This window comes from Anopheles ziemanni, chromosome 3 (assembly GCF_943734765.1).
Source record: "Anopheles ziemanni chromosome 3, idAnoZiCoDA_A2_x.2, whole genome shotgun sequence".
In the NCBI taxonomy this organism is placed as follows: domain Eukaryota; kingdom Metazoa; phylum Arthropoda; class Insecta; order Diptera; family Culicidae; genus Anopheles; species Anopheles ziemanni.
Genome location: NC_080706.1, coordinates 90609267 through 90631380, shown reverse-complemented (window position 1 = coordinate 90631380; position 22114 = coordinate 90609267). Strand labels below are relative to the sequence as shown.

Here is a 22114-nt window from a genome sequence, read left to right as displayed (position 1 = left end):
GTTACTGAAGATACAAGCAAAACCCCCAGAGCCTGGATAAAAGCCGCTGTATAAAAAGTGTAATGGATTGAAGGCGATTGTAAATCCGACGCCTTCGCGCAAAATCAACACGAAGACGTCGCTGTTTGGTTAAGATCACGATTTCTGCCAAATGGACCATTCGCTAGATTGAATTACGCAGTAAAACATACCACGCCGGAAATTGAAGGTGCGGCAAAAAAAGCACTAACACCTAACACGTCAGCTACACGCCCCCAAAACTGGTACGGAGTTCGTTGTTTGCGAGGCCAAAGTTTTGGTGAGTTTTCGCATGCTCCGCACAAACATTCGGAGTTGAACGAAAAAATGTTTGTTCGTTCGAATGTTTGAAGAATGTATTAAGTTGGTAGTTTTGAGCTGGGCATTCGCCTTCTTTTGGGTTTTAGTGTTGACTGAAAGAAATCCCTCCGAAGAGCAGTACATCGACCAGCTTTTTTTCTTTTCTTTGGTAATGATGTTGTTCGTGAAAAAAATAGACTCAAGCGGTGAGCCTCCCAAACAGAAAACATAAACAGCTCTAATGTAATTTATATATTGCTTCGCACAGCCAAAGTTCGATCCGAACATCTAAGCAACCGGTGCGATAACATCGGAAATCGAATTACAACATCGAAGAAGCTGCAAAACACCGCCGCTGACACGCTCCGTCGCCTACGGGTCAACCGCGGAGGAACGTTTTGAAAAACAATCCGGAAAGAAGGCTTTCTTCGGCAACAAGTGCTGAGTGGTTTGCGTGCGGCTTTCTCCACAACGCGCGCGTGAAACCTTGGACTGTTCTGGAACGACGTCAAGGATAAAAACGTCGTGTCTGGACAGGAGTATGTTTGTTCAGAAGCAACATCCGTGGAACGCTGTTGGTGGGTTGTAAGACACACACATACACACACACGCTACACTTGGGGGGACGTTTACAAGCACCTCTTGTACTTCCCACCGGAAACTGCTGGAAAGAATCAATATCTGGCGGGGATATATTCGTGCGATGTTCTTGTTTACTTCGCAGAGTGCGACAGAGAATAAAGCGGTTTAGAGGCTTTCCCTTTTGGCAGATCTCTTGAGGCTGTTGAGTTTTGCACCACTTTGGGACTACTAATGCCGAGTTGAAGCAGGCCCAAGTGCGCCATATGAAGGGGGCGCATCGATCCGTGTCCGCACACACTAGAACGCCTTACGCTCGATAAGAGCCCTGATACTGGGGTCGACGCCATTGGATTGGAGTCGGTCAATCTGTTCTGAGTTATGTCTGGTAGTGTTTTGGGCATATTTTTTCTTTTATCTTCACCACCACAAACCTGACAGCTGCTGTCTGGTAGGGTATAGCCCAACTAAGACGGTCGGCAATTCATTCTGCCTTATCTTTTTCAAAAACTTTTCATTTTCCTACCCTTTTTCTTTCACTCCAGATCATCGACTCACTTCAGCCGAGCAGAACGGTTTCTTCCGTGCACGGAACAGAGTAGAGGACGCTCGCCATCGTCATCAGCAGCGTCGGCCATCATGGAGCAGTCACCGACGAATAAGGTCCATCTGGAGAAGGCACAGAACTTCATGCGCCAGTACCGGGATCCGGAGTCGCGCGAGCTGAAGAAGCTGTCCGCCAATCAGTTCATGGACGTCTGGAGTCACTACGATCGAGATGGTGAGTCGAATTTGGGACGGTTTTTGTAGGGAAAAAGGTTGTCTAAAAAGCGGTTGTTTACGAAAATAAATAACAATTCATTAGGCAAGGGTTAGCGGATGCCGATATACATACTCGCTCACTTCACTTAGGAGATATCTTTTCCCGTCGTAACAGGACGTATAAAACAATGTGACTCTAACAAAGAATAGGAAAAGTTTGCCTTTTTATTCATGTTTAGAAAAGCTTTTATTTCTTCGAAATCGATAGATGTTGTTTATGCAACAGTTTTAATATCATTTCAACATTTTAGTTTAGTTTTTGTAAGTATAGTTTCGTGCTTATTTATTTGTTTTTTTCTGTGGTTTTCTAAAGTTGCAAACAAATCAATACCAGGTTTTTTTTTAATGTTGTTTCATTCTTACTAAAAACTTTTCTAGTTTTTGTGATTTTCTAACGTTAAGATTGTTTTTTTATTTATTACGTTTGGTATTGTTTAGTAGTGACGAGAATAACAACTCTTTTTAGAGATTTGAATCAGAGTGAATAATCATAACGATGATTCGAATCTTTAAGTCACTCTTTTGTGATTTAAAACGTGTAAAATGATTTATTAACCTTCGAGGTGATTTGAAACCTTAACTGGGATTCGAATCCCAAAAGAATGAACGAGTGGGTAAAAGAGTCACTAGTCGCCATAGAGATTCGAATCCCAAGTTGTGATTCGAATCCCAAGTTGTGTTTCGAATCCCAAGTTGTGATTCGAATCCCAAGTTGTGTTTCGAATCCCAAGTTGTGATTCGAATCCCAGTTTGGGAATCGCTATATGGGATTCGAAACCCAAAAGAATGAACGAGTTGGTAAAAGAGTCGCTAGTCGCCCATGTAGTGATCCCAAACTGGGATTCGAATCGCAACTTGGGATTCGAATCACAACTAGGGATTCGAATCACAACTTGGGATTCGAATCTCTATGGCGACTAGCGACTCTTTTACCAACTCGTTCATTATTTTGGGATTCGAATCCCAGTTAAGGATTCAAATCACAGGGAGTCACAAAAACTATCTGTTAGGATTTAAATCGTTCATTCAATATTAAGATTCGAATCTTTCACTCATTCTCACTCAGAGCGCACATCACTATTGTTTAGGCACTTTATGAAAGTCTTAAAAGAGTAGTTTCTTACTCAATTTAACATTTTGGAAATCAGGAAACTGTTTAGTTTGTAGAGTTCTCGATATGTACAGTTCTCAAATTGCCAATTTGGCAGAGGTTTAATACGTAACTTTTTGTAAATAAACTCTTTTTATATGAGTCAAAACAAAGTGTTCCTCGTAAGGAGATTGCAGCTCAACGCAAACAAGAAAGAGATATTTTCATTCTATTTAATTTCATTGCTTTCGTAACTCGTATCTTATGTCATGTCTTGAGCATCACTTGCTGCCTTCCGCTTCCGTGACGATTGCAATCGAATCAGTGTATCATATCGATCCCAAAATGGGGAGAAAAACACTACTCACGCCGAAAATACGATGACTCACCCCGTCGTGGCGTGTGTTTGCTTTATGATGCTTTACCTTCTGCCGTTTCTTACTTTCCCGCCCATCTCGTTGAAGTGTTGATCTCGTTCGCTTTCCCTGTTACGCGCCAGAATCTTTACGGCGTTCTGGAGGGAATGGGGCGACTCATCTTTGAAATTGCCCGCGCCTGCCTCACGTTAGTTGGAACGATTTATTGGAACGTGTAGAAAAAGGCACAAACAACAACGGAGCACAAACTAGGAAAAACGCGCACCTCCGCGCGTAGTGAGAATAAAAAGTTCGTTACCGGCTGTGACTTTGGCTCGCTTTTATGCTCCGTACTTTGCCCTTCAGCCGTTTTGTTCATTTTTATAGCTCCCGCCCTTCAAAACGAACCTTCGATTCGAACAATTTCGTCCAAACGTCTTGTGTGTTTTGTTTTTCACTTGTTCTTTCCCCGCCCCCCAAATTTTTTCTCACGTTTATTTGCCAGCTTCCGGCAGTCCGAAATGGTTCCAATAAAACTGTCCTCCCACCTCAATTTCGGTGGAGCTTTTATGACTCATAAGAGACAGGCAGCTTCTCTTGTACGAGTAGAAATAATAAAGATAGCGCGCAAGATAAAAAGAAAAAAGAAAAGGTATCGTTGGCGCCGCGGATGCTTCTCGGCTCGGCGTAACTAGTCAAATTTATTGGCTAATGCTGTCATTTCTTCCCGACTGCCGTCATTCGGTTGGGTTGTTTTCTTTTTCGCCCTGCCGCAAGACCGGTTTTGTGTTCAATTGTCAAAAGTACACGGTTCACTTGGCAAAGGGGAAAAGTTTTCCATATAATCTGCTCGTTTTCGGGGCTGTTTATGAATCGAGCCATTTCATAATCGACTTGGCGAAAGTTTTGTTTACCTCTCTTTTTTTTTTGAGACTCGATTTCTAAAGAACTTTGGCATGCCGTTGTTCCCCAAAACTTCTGGAATGTTTTTCGATTGTGCATTGGTTCCATCTAGTTTCACAACAATGCACCATTTGCCAAATGATTCTCACATTTGAACAGGTTTAAATTTATTTGCTCGGACCATTTGAATAATGTGCTCAAAATAAACCAATTACGAAAAACGAACCGATAAAGTACGATAGGGAACGTTTTGAAAATACAAGACCAAATTTTCCGATGCCATTTCGAGCCAAGAAGTACATCTGCTACACAAATGGCGAACAAAGACCTTGTGCCCGGTGTTTCTGCCACCGACCCACAACTCACTTTGACATTGAACGGTAATTATTTCTGTTCAAACAGTACGTGAGCTCCATTCGGGAACTCGCGTTTGACGTTGGCCCCGGGTGCGCGCGCGAATTTGATGATTTATGGGATAATTAAAATTCTCCACTCATCGGAACCAAACCGGTCGTGGGCTTCTGGAGCCGCTTTGATTAATACATACCACTTAATGCGACCCATCCGGAAGCCAACGTTCGAAAATGAAGTCGCGAAACGATGAGAAACGGCACGTCCTTTCGTCGAAACTAAAACGCGTGACGAAATGGTTAACGGCCCTCCATTCGTTATCGTTTCGCCGGGGAAGCGCTAAAGATTGCTCGTAGGTTTTTTTTTTTTATGGTGACTTGTCATCGGCGCGTGTTGACACTGGTTTGTTTTATGTTACGGAGGGCAATCAGCATCCATTTACGGCTCGTTTGCATTAAAAGCATTTATAGCTTAGACACGTTTCATTGTGTTGTGCGTTTGTTTCAAGCTAGGCTACATAGATTATAATGAGAAAACTTGTCCCAAATGTCCATTATAATCTTGTACCGCTGTAATCGACCAACATTGAAAGTAGAGTGAAAACAACCAGGCGCCTCCATCGAGATATTTATACGTTTGGGAAATTCTAGTTTGATATAACCAAGGTGTCTACTTTCCCTAAATTTTAGTTTTACTCATCAAATGTGATTTTTTTTTTGGATGATAACCAACTTTTCGTAAGATGCCAACATTTGTTTTCTAATTTCTACTTTCTTTTTTACTCTTTGTTTTACTCTTTTTAATGATGTTTTATTATCATCCCACAGGAAACGGTTACATCGAAGGAACCGAACTGGACGGTTTCTTGAAGGAGTTCGTCTCCAGCGCAAACGCCACCGACATAAGCCCGGAGGTAAGATCACTCACCTTCCCTGACCACCCGCAACCCCTTCCTCATCCAGGATAGGAATCGTTTTCTCATCCTCTCCGTGTCGATCCATTTGTCCCGGCGTGTTGCTTACCCGTTTGGTTTGTTAGTGTCCGAACTTCCGTGCGTTTGGGTGTGTCCGAGTGTGTGAGTGTGTATGTTTGTGTTAATGTGTGCGTTAAACAGCCGGGACACCCGTTGGTCGGTTTATTCCCGTTTCGTCTCTCGATCGTTCCCTTTTCGGGGAAAATCATCTTTCTCCAAATGAACGCCGTTCGCGCGTTCGGCAAGCAATAAAAAAACCAACGAACGAATGAATTCACTGACTGATTTCTTTTCCCTCTTTTTTTTATTTCTTTCGTTTCGGTCTCTCGTTTCCTTTCGAGTTACGTTTTCTTTATTTCGGTTCCCTTCAGCAAAAAGCGGTTAGTATGTAGTAACCCCACCCGTGTGTGTGCGTGTTTCTGCGTGTGTGCGTGTGTTTACGATTTGTATTAGCTCGGGGCGAGGTAAAACTCCCACGCTAACACCTGATCGCATAAACATACAGCACAGTGATGCTCACTTCAAGCAATAGCCGTCGAAAACAAACAAACTGCCAAACAGACGAGGCTCCGTGCATTCGCTTTCAAAACAATCACGCATCATAATTTTTCGTAATAATTCCCGTAAACTTTGCCAACTCAATCAACCTTCATTAGCGCACCGCTCTAGTTTTTAATCCCTGCAATGAGCACCCGTTTTTTCACCAAGCAGTAGAATATTTCCAATTTAAACTTTCCCAGTCCGGCTCTGTTTGTTCGATCTAGCGCTAGGAATGAAAAACTAAAACCCTTTTTTCCGGGGCTCCGAACACCGAAAGCACAAGGTCAACGGAACGGAACCAAATTTGGGCCCCCGAAACCGCATCACTCTAACCTTCCCCTTCCCCTCCTCTCTCTCTATCTGCCTCGCTTATGGTCCGGAACTTCTTGAGATTGATTGCTTGACAGGCTTTTGTCGGGAGCCGAGGTTGGCGGAATTTCGGTCCAAAATTGTTAATAGTTTCACCTTCTCAGCAAACAACCTTTACCCGGCTTGATTGCGACCCATAAAACAGGACACTCACCTCGAACCTCCGTTATCCTGCGTAAGAATGATACCCGCAGTCGATCGTTACGGCGAACGAACGAAAATGAGGGACAACCACTTCGCTTATAGCACTCTTGGAAGCTTGATTTGTTTTTTGGAGAACCCGCGTCCTCGCCGAATTGTTGCGTGAAAAACGCAGACTTTGTGGGGGGGGGGGGGGGGGAAACCGCCCGTGCTGAAATATGCCGCGATGAAATTGATTCGGGTTTTTTTTTTTGTTCCGTTTTCCTCCCCCTCGCACACAAACCATCTTTTCGCTACATTCTTTGGGCCACAATTTTCAATCGATATTGGTTTTCCTAGAGCAACAGACTCGCATAGCGTTTTGATTAATTTTTCATCACGCAGCACACCGGCCGGGGGAGGGGGGCTGGCCACGGGTTTCTTCCTCGGTGTCCTTGCCACGTCCGTCCGTTTTTCCCGAGCCAAAATGGGTCTTTCCGGTTTCCTCCGTTGCAAGTTGTCGTTGTCGGTGGAAAATGATTGGTTCGAGTGGATTTTTCCCAACTTTTTTTTGATGATGGAGGCCCACTCTTGGGTCCATTTTATGGCTTTGTTAACTCAGGTGAAGCAGATTGGAAATGAGCGTTGTTTTCGTCGGTTTTTATTTTCATCGACGATGCGTGCTAACGGTTGTGTCGTTGAAAACATCCATTTTGAGACATTTAGTTGGTTTTAAAAATGGGAAATGTGCTATTAATTTTCTCAATTTTGATCCTAGCAATTCTGTTAGTTATATCATTTTGTTGAAAAGCTTAGCATTGGTTTAAATAGTTTGGAAACGACGCTTTGAAACTTATCTTATTAGCTACTTTTTTTAAAAAAAGCACATAAAAGTATATTTTAAAGTTTGATGTAAGAAAACTGTCTGATACCCTTTCAAATATTTCAGTTTATTCTCAAAAGTTTTAGTTATTATCTTAGTTATCAAGTGTGTTATTTATATTTAATTATGCCTCAACAACAACTAACTGTATAGTTTTATCTTCCCTACTTCACCCCGATACACTTCCGTGCGCACAATCTATCGCACCGTTTTGCTTCCTTGCTTCCGTAACACCTCTCTATGCGTTGGCCCGTCCCTTGCCCTCATTCTTTGGCATCCGTGCACCCGAAGTTTGAACCGTTGCGAAAGAAGCATCTTTCTGCAACAAAAAAAACGTTAGCGAATTTAATTTCCTTTTCCAAAATCATAAAGATTCTAGATCGACTAGCGAGGAAACAAAAACCAGTAGCGTGCTTCGGTGTGGTGATTTTTTTTTCGTTTGCTTCTAGTCAAGCCAAGGGCTCTCGGTGCGGTGTTGTATTAAATGTGAATTTTCCATATCTTTCATCCTGCCGCCGGCGAAAATAAACGACCACCAACGAGCACAGTCGCTCACCGATGAGATGCTGGTCGAGCTGAAGTCGTGCTTCATGGAGGCGTACGACGATAATCAGGATGGCAAGATCGACATTCGGGAGGTAAGTGTGTGTGTGTGTGTGTGTTGACCATCGAATCAATTGCTTTCCAGATGTGTTCTTTTTATATTTAAATAAGTCCAGAGCATTACAATAGAGGCAGTTCAATTTGATTAAGTAAGCCTCTTTCACTCTACATGTTCCAAAAACATTACAATAAATTCCATCGTTTAGCTGGAGTGAGCTCACAGGTGTTCGTCACTAAACAATTTATCCTCTTCTAGGTGACTTTTATGTGCCAAGTTTACATCAAGTACAGCAAAAGTTCCTCGATTAATACATTCGTACGATAAATGGGACTGGCATAAAATAAATGTTGAAAAATAAACCTTAATTGATTGATTTAATGGTTTGAGAAGCAACGTGAAGTGAGAAAATACAATTCAAAACAACAGAATTTCTTGAGAGCTAAGTGGTTGTGAAAACTAAAAATTTTAATTCCAACTGCGCCATTCCATTTCTAACATACACATTCTTGCAATTCGAAGAACTGGATTTTTTTTTTGGGAAAGATCCAATCGTACTGCAATTCTTTGTCTCACCAAGACAGATTCACATTTGATTTTTGGATTTGTTTGAAATATTTCCGTTTCACCCTAAACAGTTTTTCTGTGCAATATGCAATGGATCTTCGTTTTTTGGCCGCTTTCCGACAACTTTTTCCATCATTTGATGATGTTACATTGGGATACCAGTGTTTTTCAACCATTTTCTTTTAGTATGTCGTGATATTTGTTTATTATTACTTCCACGCTGTTAGGTAATTTCTTTATAATTGTAATAGAAAAAATTCAAATAAATCCAACCAATCGGCATCCTGGATTATGAAAGATTGTTGATGAAAAAACTAGTTGAGAACCTCTGCCTCACATCAACAAACTCTAAGAGCTTCTTCGTTGGAAAACTGCATCGCTCAACGCTCTAAACTGTTTGCACGTTCAGCTGTTCTTCCGCGTGAAAGCGAGGAAAAGCCCGGGAGCGGACGGAGCTCCAACGAGCCGCAAATCGCCATTTGGCAAATTGCCCCCAAAGTAAAAACCCCGGATGCAGCTGCCCTCCATCGGTGGGCGCGCTTATGAGGCTCGGAGCAGCATCCATCCAACAGGATAGGATTTTATTCCCATAAGCTCCCGTTCGGCAGGCAACGCACGTCCCGGGGATAGTTCAAAAATTTTCCACCAACCATGCAACGCTTGACGCGAGGCGGCGAGTCTCCGTTGTAATGTATTCAAAATCATTTTACCATAAATCCACCTCCCCCTTTCCCGGCTGCGTTTGGAACACAGTGCCCGCAAAAGCTGCCCACGTGCCGCCGGAGTTTGGTCGGAGGATAAGTTTTCCCACCATGACGCAGCGCATTGCGCGCCATTCATCGTACGTGAAAGTTCCGAGAGAGAGCGAAAAAAACAAGAGGAAAATATGTTCGGGTGGCTGCTGGGGAAAAATGCGGCTCAGTGTCTATTTATAGCTCGCCAGACAACGCACCCCTCGTTGGCCCCCCGTTTTTCTGCGTCCTTTTTGGAAGGAAAAGATCGTAAAAGCTTTCATTCATCCGCCGGGTTTTCCCTGCTGCTTCGTTTTTGTTTTCCATTCCGTTTCATTTTTCCTTCGAGCCCCAGCGGGAAAGCTGATGTTCAAGAGGTCCTCACGCAGGCTTATACACCCACAAAACTGGCCCATCATTAACGGGGCGACAATGGACGACAGTTTCCTGCCCGCTCAAGCTTTACGTCGCCATATCGTTTCCTTACTCCATTTTTCCTTCCAATTGAATGTCGAATGAGGTGTCTTCGGACTGCTGGTTTTGTGGGAAAAATCACTCCGCCCCCCTCCGGGCCTCGTTGTGATGTTTGAATTGTGCCGAGAATTGAGTGGAAAGTTATTAAACTAATTGCTGCCATAATTATCTTCCCATCGTGTCGGCAGCATCAATAGGCGACAGCTTTCAGCGTTTCCGTCCGTCGCGCCAATTGTCGTCGGTTCATAATTTCCTGGGCCACGCCATGCCAGCTGCCACCAGGCTGTCACAAAGTCCGCCAAACAGCGACGGGAAGATTGAATTTTAAATGATTTTCCCACCAGTTGTCCACCCCGCCCTTAAACGTGAACTCCGCGTGACAAAAAGTTAATCGTTTTATCTTTCCACGAAGTGCGAGCGGCGATAATTTTATGACGCCATATATATTATCAGCGGCAGCAGTTTTTCCAATGTTTATCGTGCGAATTTTCACTATCCACTTCCATTCCTTCCCCCCACCGCCTTGCGTAGCTCGCGCAACTGTTGCCGATGGAGGAAAACTTTTTGCTGCTCTTCCGGTTCGATAATCCACTCGAGTCGAGTGTGGAATTTATGAAGGTACGTTTCGTTGACACCGCAATCCATGACCCTATGTGTGTGTGTGTGTGTGTGTGTGTGTTTGTCTGTTGATGCGGTAGTGGCAATTAAACTTGCTTTAATTGATTTCTCCTCCCTTCCGGTTCCGGCAGATTTGGCGCGAGTACGACTCCGACAACAGTGGCTACATCGAGGCGGACGAGCTGAAGGTGAGTGCACTGCACTAATTGATTTATTGAGCAAGATGCTTTTTAAACCCCATTAGTAAATCGTTTCGGTGTAATTTAATCTAAAGTAGTGTAGCAGATGAACTATTATTAAGTCATCGTCATTTCTTACCAATAAAGTCATTAAAATCATAAAACGAATGTAAGTCGTTTAGACTTCGAACTGTACCATCAAACTAATTAAGCTAAGTTTACAACCAAAAACTCTCGAACATGAAGAAATTGAATAAATTCAATTTCAAAGTAGTAAATTAAAACTAAGTTCTTTAAAAAACCATTTTATCCTTCTCTATACTAAAGAGAAAAAATAGATTATAGTATAATTATTTCACAATGAAGCACAAGAATAAATTCAAAGTAAATCTGTAGAACGAGAAATCAAAAGAAAAATATAGTTAGGTAAAATAAATGAGACAGCTTTTTCTCGTTCACATTCAAACACAGGAACGTTTTACAAACGAAATACATTCAAAGTAAATAAGTAGAACTAGAAAATAAAATATTGATAGGTAAAAACACATAAAAACAACTGTCGATTCTGATGTTCTTAACATATTATAAGAAAAGAACATCATGTTATAAAAAACAAATTCTACAGTCCACAACAGACAAATAAACCATAATTAATTCACAATAAACCACAAGGATGTTTTCCAAATGGGACAAATTCAAAGTAAATTGGTAGAACGAGGATTAAAAGTAAGAATATCGTTAGGAAAACTTAACGCGGCAGTTACCGTTTTCGTTAAGTTAATTTCTGCAGATAAAGAACGTAAATAATCATTGTTGAAGAGGAACTAGTCTACCCTTCTCTAGTCCAAAACAGACAAATAGACCCTAATCGCTTCACAATAATAGAAAATTGAATTTGGAGACTATCTTTCGTCAAAATCACACCAACCAAACACACTTCACCCCGGGATGGATGGAGTTAATTTAGATAATAAAGTGGTTATTTAACGTCCCACCACGCTCCCCGCCGAAGACGAGTATCTCACCCCACCCCCGTCTACTACCAAAACTTTTCTCAACCTCCTCAACGACAAATAGCTGGAAACATAATTTACAGCGGCTCTGCACACTAAGACTCCTCACTTGGTGAGCGCCCACGACTATGCCATCGTTTAAAGTGGCTCTTAACCCTGTCTTAATTAGTTACACCACAAGCAACCGGCAGTCGCCCATTGCATCCTCCGCTCGGGGGTTTCTTTCGGGCCAAACCCGACAACCAACCAAACGACGAAGCCGCCACCATCGTTCGGCGGCAACGACCACCCGTAGCCACATCAATCAGCATAATCTTTTCACTAACACGTCCCAAACTCCGCTCCTTTTTCTCACCCCTTTCGTACACGCCCTCCCATGGTGCAGAACTTCCTGCGGGACCTGCTGAAGGAAGCGAAGAAGATAAACGACGTGTCGGAGGACAAATTGATCGAATACACCGATACAATGGTGAGTTTTCCTCGAAGCAGGGAGTTTTGAGGGCTTGGTTTACCTTGGTTTTTCTTTCTCGGCTCACTGCTTTCGGCCGTCTGCGTGACAGGCCACGGCACGGCAAGAGGTTAAACGGTTCGACAATATTGATCAATGCGCTTCCATTTCTTTCCCCTTTTCCAGCTGCGAGTGTTCGATGCAAACAAAGACGGCAGACTGCAGCTCTCCGAGATGGCAAAGTAAGTTGCGCGGGGGGTTGGAGAAAAGCATTTATTGTACAAGAAAAGTGTTTAAGATTCCCACACAGATAGTTGTCATTACAAATAAAACAAGCGACGAACCCGCATTAAGTCATAAGTCACTTGCGAGGAAGTTATTTGGGTTCGTTTGTTTTTTCATCTCAAACACTGGAAAAATAATTCAAATAAAATCTGCCTCATAATTGAAGAGGAAACTTTACGTAAAAGTTTTAAGTGGAATCACGGTTTTGATGAGCCACGCTTTTCACACTCACTCCACCTTTGAAAGTGTTTGCTCGCGTGGCGATAACAAGCGAAAACCCAAACCCTCCCTGGTGCGCATTTTTCGCGTGTTAAAATGCGTTGCTTTGTACCGAACCGCTTTCCACGCAGGACGGGCGCAAAAATAACAATAATAATGGAAATCATCGAAAGAAGTTTCACTTCACTTCGGCACGTGCCGCGCCGTGTTGACGTCGGGTTTCTTTTTCCACCTCAACATCGGCTGTGCGGGTGTTTGTTCGGCTCAAAAGCCCACCGCCGGCCAAAGTTTTGAGCTGTTCGAATGTTGTTTTAATTAAAGCTGGTTTTGTTTTTCGTTTTTCATATTTTTCTTTTCCGTCTTCTCTTCTACCCGCCCCGACCAGACTGCTCCCAGTGAAGGAAAACTTCCTCTGCCGGCAGGTGTTTAAGGTAGGTGTCAAACGAAACAATTTCCACCCGGTGCGGTCGGAATTTATCATGTTTTGCTACAACATCGTGTTGCAGTATGTTTTATTTTACATTTTGGGAAGTTTATTGGATTATTCAAAACAAAATAATCATGCCTCACGCAAAGCGCATCGAACGTTCGACCTAAAGGACGGTGAAATATAAATTTTTCATCTGCAACATCACGACATTTCCATAAATCATTGTTTGTTTGCTGGTTTGCCGAATAGCGTGTGACAAAAAGGAGTGACCACTTTTGAATCCTTTTAGGCATTAAATTCACCAGAAGACCCCGCTAGCTAGTATCTAAACAAATAGTTTGAAATATTCTACCCTACCCAAAAATACATCGAAAAACTACGGAAAAAGCGGTATGAAAATAGAAACCCACACTCACAAACAAATATAAGATCACCCAGAACCCCTTCCGGTTCCCCGGCGGCAGACAAAGACTAATGTCCGCAATAGTTTTACATTTACGGAAACGACCAAGCACTTTTGCAAGCACGACTTCATTTTTGTCCTCGCAAACATTTTCTATTTCAAATTAGTGATAATTTATGCCGCATCACTGATTTATGCTCCTAATTTACTTGGGCGCAGCGTGGAAAGTTTCCGGTCCGCAGTCCCGGGTGCCGGGTAGGAAAAATGAATGTTTAAACGTCGGCCCATCCGTCAAAAGTTTCACAGTCAGTCGACTTTCGATTCTGCCGCCGGCCAAGAAACGAACCGAAGTCCGGACGACGCTGGACCGAAAAGGAAAAACCTTGAGAAACCCAAAATGGTGCGGCAACTTCCAGACGTGACGGGAAAGTTTCATACCGTCGGTTGTTGTTGATCGTCCTTGTTTTTTTTACTGAGCGCCTTTTTTTTGCCTTTTGTGCGCCGACTGTATCATTTTTCCCGCTGTCACAACGCAAATACGGGGCTACGTATTAGGCTAATTTCTGCGAACTGCCCTCGCCGTGGTGTCACTACGGAAAAACCGCCCGCGCCGGAGCAGAAATGAAACACGCTACCGAAGCGTTGGGTAGCTTCGGAAAATGTCTATGCTGTTCGGTCTGTTGATGCCTTTTCAAACCCTTGAATGCGCAACATATGAAACGAATGATATCTAATATGTTGACTTTAAACAATTTTGATTTGCACTCTAAACTAGTCTAAATAATATAATAAATTTGTCTCTGAAACGTATAAAAACTAACACGGTATAAAGAAATCAAAATCAGTTTCAAGTAGGGCTTGTTTTCGAGCAAAACGTTTCTTTACCACGAACAAATTATTAGAACAAATGAATCTATCAATTGTCGTTTGAAAATCTTAATTAGATCATAATAAATAGAGGACTAAAATTATGAGTCAAAATTGAAACAAAGGGTGTAGATAAACAATTGAATGGTAAAATATTATTTAAAACAAAACTAACAGACAAAAATATGTAATACAATCTATAAATTTAGACGAAGCCTTCAAGAGTTGAACGGCAGAAAGCGGCACAACAGCTGAACAACAAGGAAAACTTGAATGAAGGTTTCATCGGCGCTTCTTGTCCCTCTTTCCAAGCCTTCCGCCCCTCGTCGCTAGTTGAAACCAAATAAAATATGAGCCTCGATTCCTCGAAGTTCGCTGTGCTCCAACTTTGTTTCGATTTTCCACCGTACCCACAGTTTCCATTCGCATTTTCCTACTCCTTTGCAACAAACAAAAATGCCGAACACCATTCCGCAACAACTAGAAACCGGAGCCAAAACCACACGAACTCCTTGCGTTACGAGGACACACAGGTTCTGTTGAACGCACAAGCCGCAAAAATTGCTGACGGTTGGTTGGCGCAAATTCGGAGAAAAGTTCCTCCCCAAGCTCCTGTGTGGCCACAATCGTTCCCCACCGGCAACCCCTCAGAGATCCTTCTTTTATTGCTTCTTCTGGATTGCTTTGATCTCGTGTCTCTGCTCTTTGGTTTGCTCGTCGTCCAAGCTGCGCGCATCGGAGTAGGCATCTTTTGTCTTTTTTTGTTTTTGGAGACAGGAAAAATCCTTCGCTAGCAATTTTCCCTCCACTAGCAACAGGAACATTGGACGAAGCGCCTCAATTCCACTATTTTTCCAAGCAACTGAGCCAAAACTGAAAGGCGGAAGAGGGGCTTTCGAATGTTATAAAATTAATCTCTCTGCTCGCAACGCAGCCAAAGCTGCACGTCGTGCGGGATATTCCGCCTCGCTGGAGAGCACAACAAAAAGCATTATCGTAATCGGCTTGCTGGTTATTAAAACGGTTTAATTTCATTTTCATCACTTTCCGTTTGGCAATGTTTCACCGTGTCTCGTCACTTCGCACACGCCACTCGTAGCTCGCTTGCTTTCACGCGGATAATGAAACTGCAACATTCGAGGAATGCAATAATGATCACCACTTTCCTCCTGTATTAAAATTTGTGCCATAATTTCCATATCAACAAAGTTTGAATATTTATTTCTTCGTTTCCATGAACCAATGAGTAAATCATGAAAATTTATACAATAAACATAACGAAAAGCCATTTTTATTTTAAAATATAACACTTAAATTTTGACGAGCTTGCACACAATGATCGCCCCTTTTTTATATAAGCTAACCACGCTAACTATCTTCCTATATTTCTTTTTCTATGCACATCCTCTCTGTCTATTGCCTGTTGAAAATGTAACGTAAAAATGATAATAAACTAAACGGTGCTATAAAATTAAAACTCCACTCGCTGTACAAACCTACAATGCTACCACCACGCAAACGGCACGATACCGATGGGTGATTTGCAACTAATGCTTAATGATAAAAAACAATAAAACAATAACAAATGCTAAATCAATGATGAAACTGAATGTGAATAAAAACTTCAATTCATATCAAATAAATCATGAAACACTGTGGGAAATTTTTCGCTTGTAAAACTGTCAACGTCTAATCAAACCCAAACACCCGAATGAAACAACCAACAACCGAAAACCGATAACCACAAAAACGAAAACGCAAATACAACAAAACAACAAACGTCCGCAATGGAAAAATACACCCTTCCTATACAAATATCCCAACATAAAAAAAAAACTACACCTGAATGAAACCCTAGGAAGGGAAAATAGATGAAGAAGTGAGTATCCCCCTCCCCACTGCCACCAACGTCTACAAACACTTCGCTCATTCCCTATTGTGTGTTTTTGTGTGTCTGTTTTTTTTTCCTCCGTACTAGTTTTCCTTTATTAGATTTATTATAGTATACATTTTGATCCCTCTCTTTCCGCTCTCTCGTATCGTAGCGAAGTTGTTAGTGGGTTTTCCAATTTCCCAATGCAGGCGAATGGTGCTTTTAGCGCTGCAGTACTATCGTTTTATCGTTTTATTTTCTTATCGCTTTTTGTTTTTGAGAACCATTTGAGCGTCGTTTAAATCTGCTGGCGCACAGTTTTTTTCCCGTTGCATCGCTCGCATTGGATTGTTCCCGATTTCCTCCTCCACTCGAGTGTCCTTTGCTGGATGGTGCGGGAAAATCCGAGCTATTCTGGAAAATTGCTACTTCACCTGTGCTGTTTCGCCAGCAAATTGGCTTTTTATTAACAATTGAGTATTTACGTGCAATGCGGAGCTAGTTCCGGATGCTTTTTTTTTCTTCTTTTATCAATTTCGGTTTTCGGTACGAAAAACCAACTCTTTCCACCTCATGCACCGTGGTTTCTACCTGTGCGGTCTTTTGTGTGGTTTTTCCGGCGACGGAGAAACCGAGGACAATCGGTGACGGAAACATCCAATAATGTGGACCACAAAAACGACACCCGGTTGCGGTTCCACACAAAAATCCAACCGTTGCAGATTGCAAACTCTTGTTGGAGTGTATGTTTCATTTTTTAGTTTTATTTTTTCGAGTCGTTTCCCGTGTTTCGTTTCTTTTCGTGTTTAAAACGCTCCATTCTCACGGCAGAAGTACATTTTCCGTTCGCCGATGCTCTTACATTTAATGTTGTTATTCAAGCCATTGCAAACAGCTGCCGCCCGGCAAATGGTGGGTCTTATTGTTTCCTTGGTTTCCCTCATTTCCCCACCCACAAATAAAACACACATACACACGAAGGCCACTCTTTTCCAGACACATCTTCTCGGGAAGGGCTTGTAGAGCAGGATGCTGGTGCGACAATAAACAACTTGACATACCTCTGGGAATACCACACGATTAGGAGTTTTTATGGTGTCTTTTTTTTTCGTCTGAAATAATCCCATAAAATGGCTCCCACATGCGCCCTGATGAACCCACATTATACATTCAACGAGTTGGTTTCTTGTCGCAACAGTTTCTGCGCTAAAAACGAGCGACGACGTTTATAAAAAGGCATGAGTTAAAGTGCATGATCATGGGTTGAGGAGTTTGGCTTAAATTGCATGAGTTTAAAGGTAGTTTAGTACAATCAATTTAGATTGCACTTTGTATATAGATTTAGATGAATATAGAACAACCTTAGTTTTAACTTAAATCTGAGTTTGCTCTGTGATACTTTCACCATGTACATTTTTTTAAGGTAATTTGTTTCTACAGACAAGAATTAATACCATAAAAGAAAAATAAAACCAATAATTGGCAACAGTTCATACAAAAATTATCAAGAACTACACAGAACACATTGATCGATTGGAATATAAAACATTACGTACGAATAACAGATTCGAAAATAAGGATCATAAAATAGACATCCTTTCCGAACCGAATAACATAATTTACATTTCATTAGCATATCATAATCTCCCGATGATTGATTACACACACGAGCCAGTCGTTGAACATTGGGTTGGCAATATTATTTTCCCGCCCTCGAGGAAACCGATCCCGGCATTCGTTTCCATTTCCGTACCAGATAATTGGCTGTTCGGGTTTCGCTCCGAACCGTTGGGCTATAATATTATCCGATCGATGGACGCTCCGTTGCAATTGACAAAGGCATACAAGTCTCGTACGAGAACGTGGACGTCCCGCAATCGATTATTATTGAGCCCACCGTTGCTGGCTACGAATCGAGGATTGTCCTTCCGCATCTGTCACGTACTTGTCGCATGTTACACACCGGTAACATAATGTTTCCAGACGGGCGGAAGCGGAATGCGACACTTGCAGAAGCTGCATGAACGAATACGACGTTCTACTTCCTCTGGGTACACTGAAGTGATGGAAGAAGCTGCTGCTTCTCCGTACCCGACGATGGGGAATGGAATCTTAAAACCAATAAGTGCCGGCACATCTATTCTGGCTTGCCAGACGAACGGATCCACCATTCGCTATTTTCTGAAGCGGAAAAGCTTCCCCAAATGTCAAACTATCGTCAGGCACTCGTGAAAACATTTGGGCGTACTTGAATTTCATTCGCTGCGTCGATATGTTGACAGGTGAAATTGCATCAAATGACAGCGCACTCCAACTTGGCCAAGTAGTTCAATATCAAATCTGGACAGTTACATCTTTCCGCAAGTGCTTTCCAAGAATTGATTAGGAGGAATTTACAATTTCTTTTCAATTTAAATAAATAATGTAAAAGTTCGGATTGAGTTGGAAACAAATTACATATTTTTTATCAAGTTATTAGGGATGAAAACATGAATTTGGATTTAGTTTTATTGCCAACTGTAACTAAACCATTACCATACTCTGGTTTTACTCAGTGTCAAACTTGAAAAAGGTTGCCTAAAATAAAAGAATGATCATCAATGATTTTTTCTAGCCACGTTATTTATTACGTAACGTTACGTAAAGATCCCTCTTTTCTAAATAAAACCATCACGTTTTCATAACACCTAAAGACGAGTACAGAACAACAGAAAATGCTCGTTGACCTCCTTTAAACAAACAAAACTATGACATTTAAAACTGCACTTTTCAGTATTCTCCCCCAAGCTTAAGGTTCACGCAACAAAAGACTCACGGAAAACCCACGAACTTTACAACGCGCTCCTTTCGTGGCGACCTTTCCACTGGCTACTAAGTTGGAACAAAACAAGAAAAATGTACACAATGCCGTACGAATAAACACTCTTTTTTCATAGCAAACCACCCCGAGCTTATGTGAGAAAAGTTACGAGATCTTTTTTAAATCTCCTTTTGTGGAAAAAATGCTCTGCTTTCGTAATGTGTTCCGAAACAAACCGCCGTCCCTAGCGTTGTCTTGTAGAAACGATTATGCACCGAAGCATAAGGCGATTTCTGCCGCATTCATGGGGAAAAAAGCCTCCAAACTAGAGCCTCGACGTTGTCCGTGAGGTCAAATAAAAGCGGCTTTGCTGCACGACGGCATGTGGAACCTTCTTTGATACAAGCACCGTACCAGAAGTGTCCCTTGAAGATGTTTTTTCACCAATAGAAAAGCTCAGCGGGACATAAGTATCACCATTAGGATGATTATTTTACTACCATCAGTATCGAAGAAGTTTTTTTTTTGCTTCTTTCTTCCTATGATTTCTGAGTTAATTCCTAGAGGCTCGAGAGATCTTTTGCGCGAGACCAGACGGACACTAAGAAGATTTCTTAAGCCTGCCCATATTTGTATACTAAGCTTTTAAATGAGCTTTTGTTTGCAATATTTGTTCACTCGTTCTACGATAGGCTAAAATTATGTTACCGTATTTACTAATGTAATTGGTGTTTTTACTAGTTATTATATCCAATTTAAGTAGGCTTATAATTTGTCGGATATGATCGCGTATGAAGGTTTTGACGATCGAAAGAAACTTTATTTTCTCTTTCCTTTTGGAAGCCTTTGCCTGAATTATATTCTGTATTAAAAAAGAAAACAAAAAAACAGCTCTGTTTCATATGATTGTCTCTACGTTTGGATGTTGGTACGTTGGTATTATGTTATCGGTAGGATTTACTTGTTACTTGGCTGGTTACTATTGATTGTGTTATCTACAGGTACTACCAGTTGTTCGTTGGAGAGATTCCTTCAACCGTATACTATCTTTGTACTTTCAAGGACTTTAAAAACCTCGTTGTTTTCTATATAATATGCTATTTATTTCTCTCCGTCCCATTTAGGGTGCCGCCAAACTAACGAAAGAGGACATCGAAAAGGTCTTCTCACTCTACGACAGAGTAAGATAGTTGCAGAGAGATTGAGGAAAGCGGCATTCAAAAGCTTGATCTAATGTTTTCTCTTGTGTTTGGTATTTTCAGGACAATAATGGTTCGATCGAGAACGAAGAACTGAGAGGTTTCCTGAAGGATCTGCTGGAGCTCGTGAAAAAGGTTCGTCGCTTGTAGAATGTTTATTTCATTACGCCTAAACCACATGTTTTACTTGCCCTCGCAGGACTACGACGCCCAGGACCTGATCGAGTTCGAGGAGACGATCCTGCGCGGCGTCGGGTACGACAAGGACGGCAAGATCTCGCGCAAGGAGCTCACGATGATCCTGCTGGCGCTCGCCAAGCTGCCGCCGGATGACGACCAGTAATTAATGGCGTCGGCGGTCTGCATCGAGCCTACTAGTAGCAGCCAGCCCTGTAGCAGTAGCGGTAGCAGCAGCCAGGACCCGATCACCAAGGACCTCTTTCCGCCCATTGCGAGCGTGCAGGACGGCATCCGGGATCTGTATCGAAAGTTTCGGCGAAAGATTCACAAGAAAGACTAGAAGCTTTTCCTTAGAAGCGACGCGCACCAACTTAGCGAGCAAGCAAAGGGCGGCAAATGGCGGCACGAGGGAGGGTAAAACCAAATGCTTCTTTAGTGATTCGCTTCGATAGAAAAATGCTAAACTTTAGACTCACATCCCGCGAAGTCGGCAGGCGGAGGAGCGTTTGAAAACTAACAACTAATAATAATTAAACAATTTTAACGCAACACTTCACACAGACACATACACGAAACACAAGAACCACGAGCATAGACAGGAGTCAGCTAAAAGAGATAAACAAAAACAACACCAACTAGACACCAAATCGCGCTCGACAAGGAAGGAAAGGCGCATTCCCAAAACGAAATAAAAACGAAACGCTTATAACGTTTAACGACGCCGTTAAACGTACCACTCTACAACACACAACCACACAACACATGCGAATGTTGCGCAAAATTGCGGACTCGTTAACGGAAAATAAAAACCAAAAAATCGCATAGACTGTAACCGAATTCCGTCTGAAGTAGGAGACAAGTCGACGAGAAGACCGGATAGGCTAGGAGTGGCAGCGGTGGGAAAGGTAAATTAATCTTATGCTTCGTGCGCGTTACACCTCTTTGAAACTCTTTGAAAAGCATATCCTACTGCTATCTATTAAACACGAAACACACAAAATACTATAACCATTGCATATGTGCTTTCTGAAATTCCCCAACGTTCTATTCCTCTCTTCAACTTCTTATGCACTGTGAACTTTCACTATTTCTTCGTCAAAGATCGAATGTGCTTGATGTGTGACTGTTGAAGAAAGGGCGGCGACGCAATGCCATATCGAAATGTATGTTAAAAAGGTTTCCCTGCTTTAAGGATAACGGCACGTTTCAGGAAACACTGGTCAGCATACTTTTGTGAAGCAAGGAATGCTGAAAATACTTCCGTAAACACGTTTCATAACAACGCAAACTCAAAACGGAAAGATAATATTCTGCTCAAAAAGTAAATCGATTAAGCAAACAGTGTTACACATCGGAAGATTGAATAGCTAGAAACAGAACAAGAACAATAGGAAATAGAGAATATTGTACTCAGGCTGGATTGCATCTGCAAAGGAAAAGTATAAATTGCATTTAAATAGAACGGAATCAAACAAAACTAACAATTAAAGAAGAAGAGATTTCAAAGGATAAGAGATAAATGGGCTACGAGGGAGCTTTAATGTTTAACTCATGATGTACGTAAAACAAAGAGACAAAATGATAGGATTTTGGTGGCCTAAATGAAAAGAAAGAAAAGCAAGTAAGGATAACATTGAGTTGGCAGCGTAAATGTGAACAAAATATCGAAGGTTTCGAAAAGCCGGCATTGGTGGCGGTTAGGTCAGTTTAAGGAGCACTGAGGCGTAGCATTTTGCTCAGCTTAGCGTTTTGTTACCACTTCGATACATTAGCTGGTGTCAGTTAACCCTCGTCAAGCGACGGTTTGATTTAAAATCGTGGTACAAAATGGTCGTTGTTGTTTGATGTTGTTCCAACACGCCAGGGAGAAAGTGAAGCAAAGAAAAGAAAATAAATGTTTGCTGTGCCAAAACGACTCTCTTC

The 22114-nt window shown here is 42.0% G+C and overlaps 1 protein-coding gene across 1 annotated transcript; it reads left to right on the top strand.

Annotated features, from left to right (window-relative positions):
• Positions 1-1536: 1536 nt before the first annotated feature.
• LOC131288102 (calbindin-32) lies at positions 1537-20354 on the top strand. The gene is made up of 13 exons (XM_058317212.1): positions 1537-1678; positions 5247-5332; positions 5764-5772; positions 7853-7942; positions 10209-10295; positions 10427-10483; positions 11873-11956; positions 12122-12177; positions 12825-12870; positions 15998-16018; positions 19937-19993; positions 20075-20146; positions 20211-20354. Exons 1-13 carry the CDS (start codon positions 1537-1539, stop codon positions 20352-20354), a joined length of 951 nt encoding a protein of 316 aa, XP_058173195.1.
• Positions 20355-22114: the final 1760 nt, after the last annotated feature.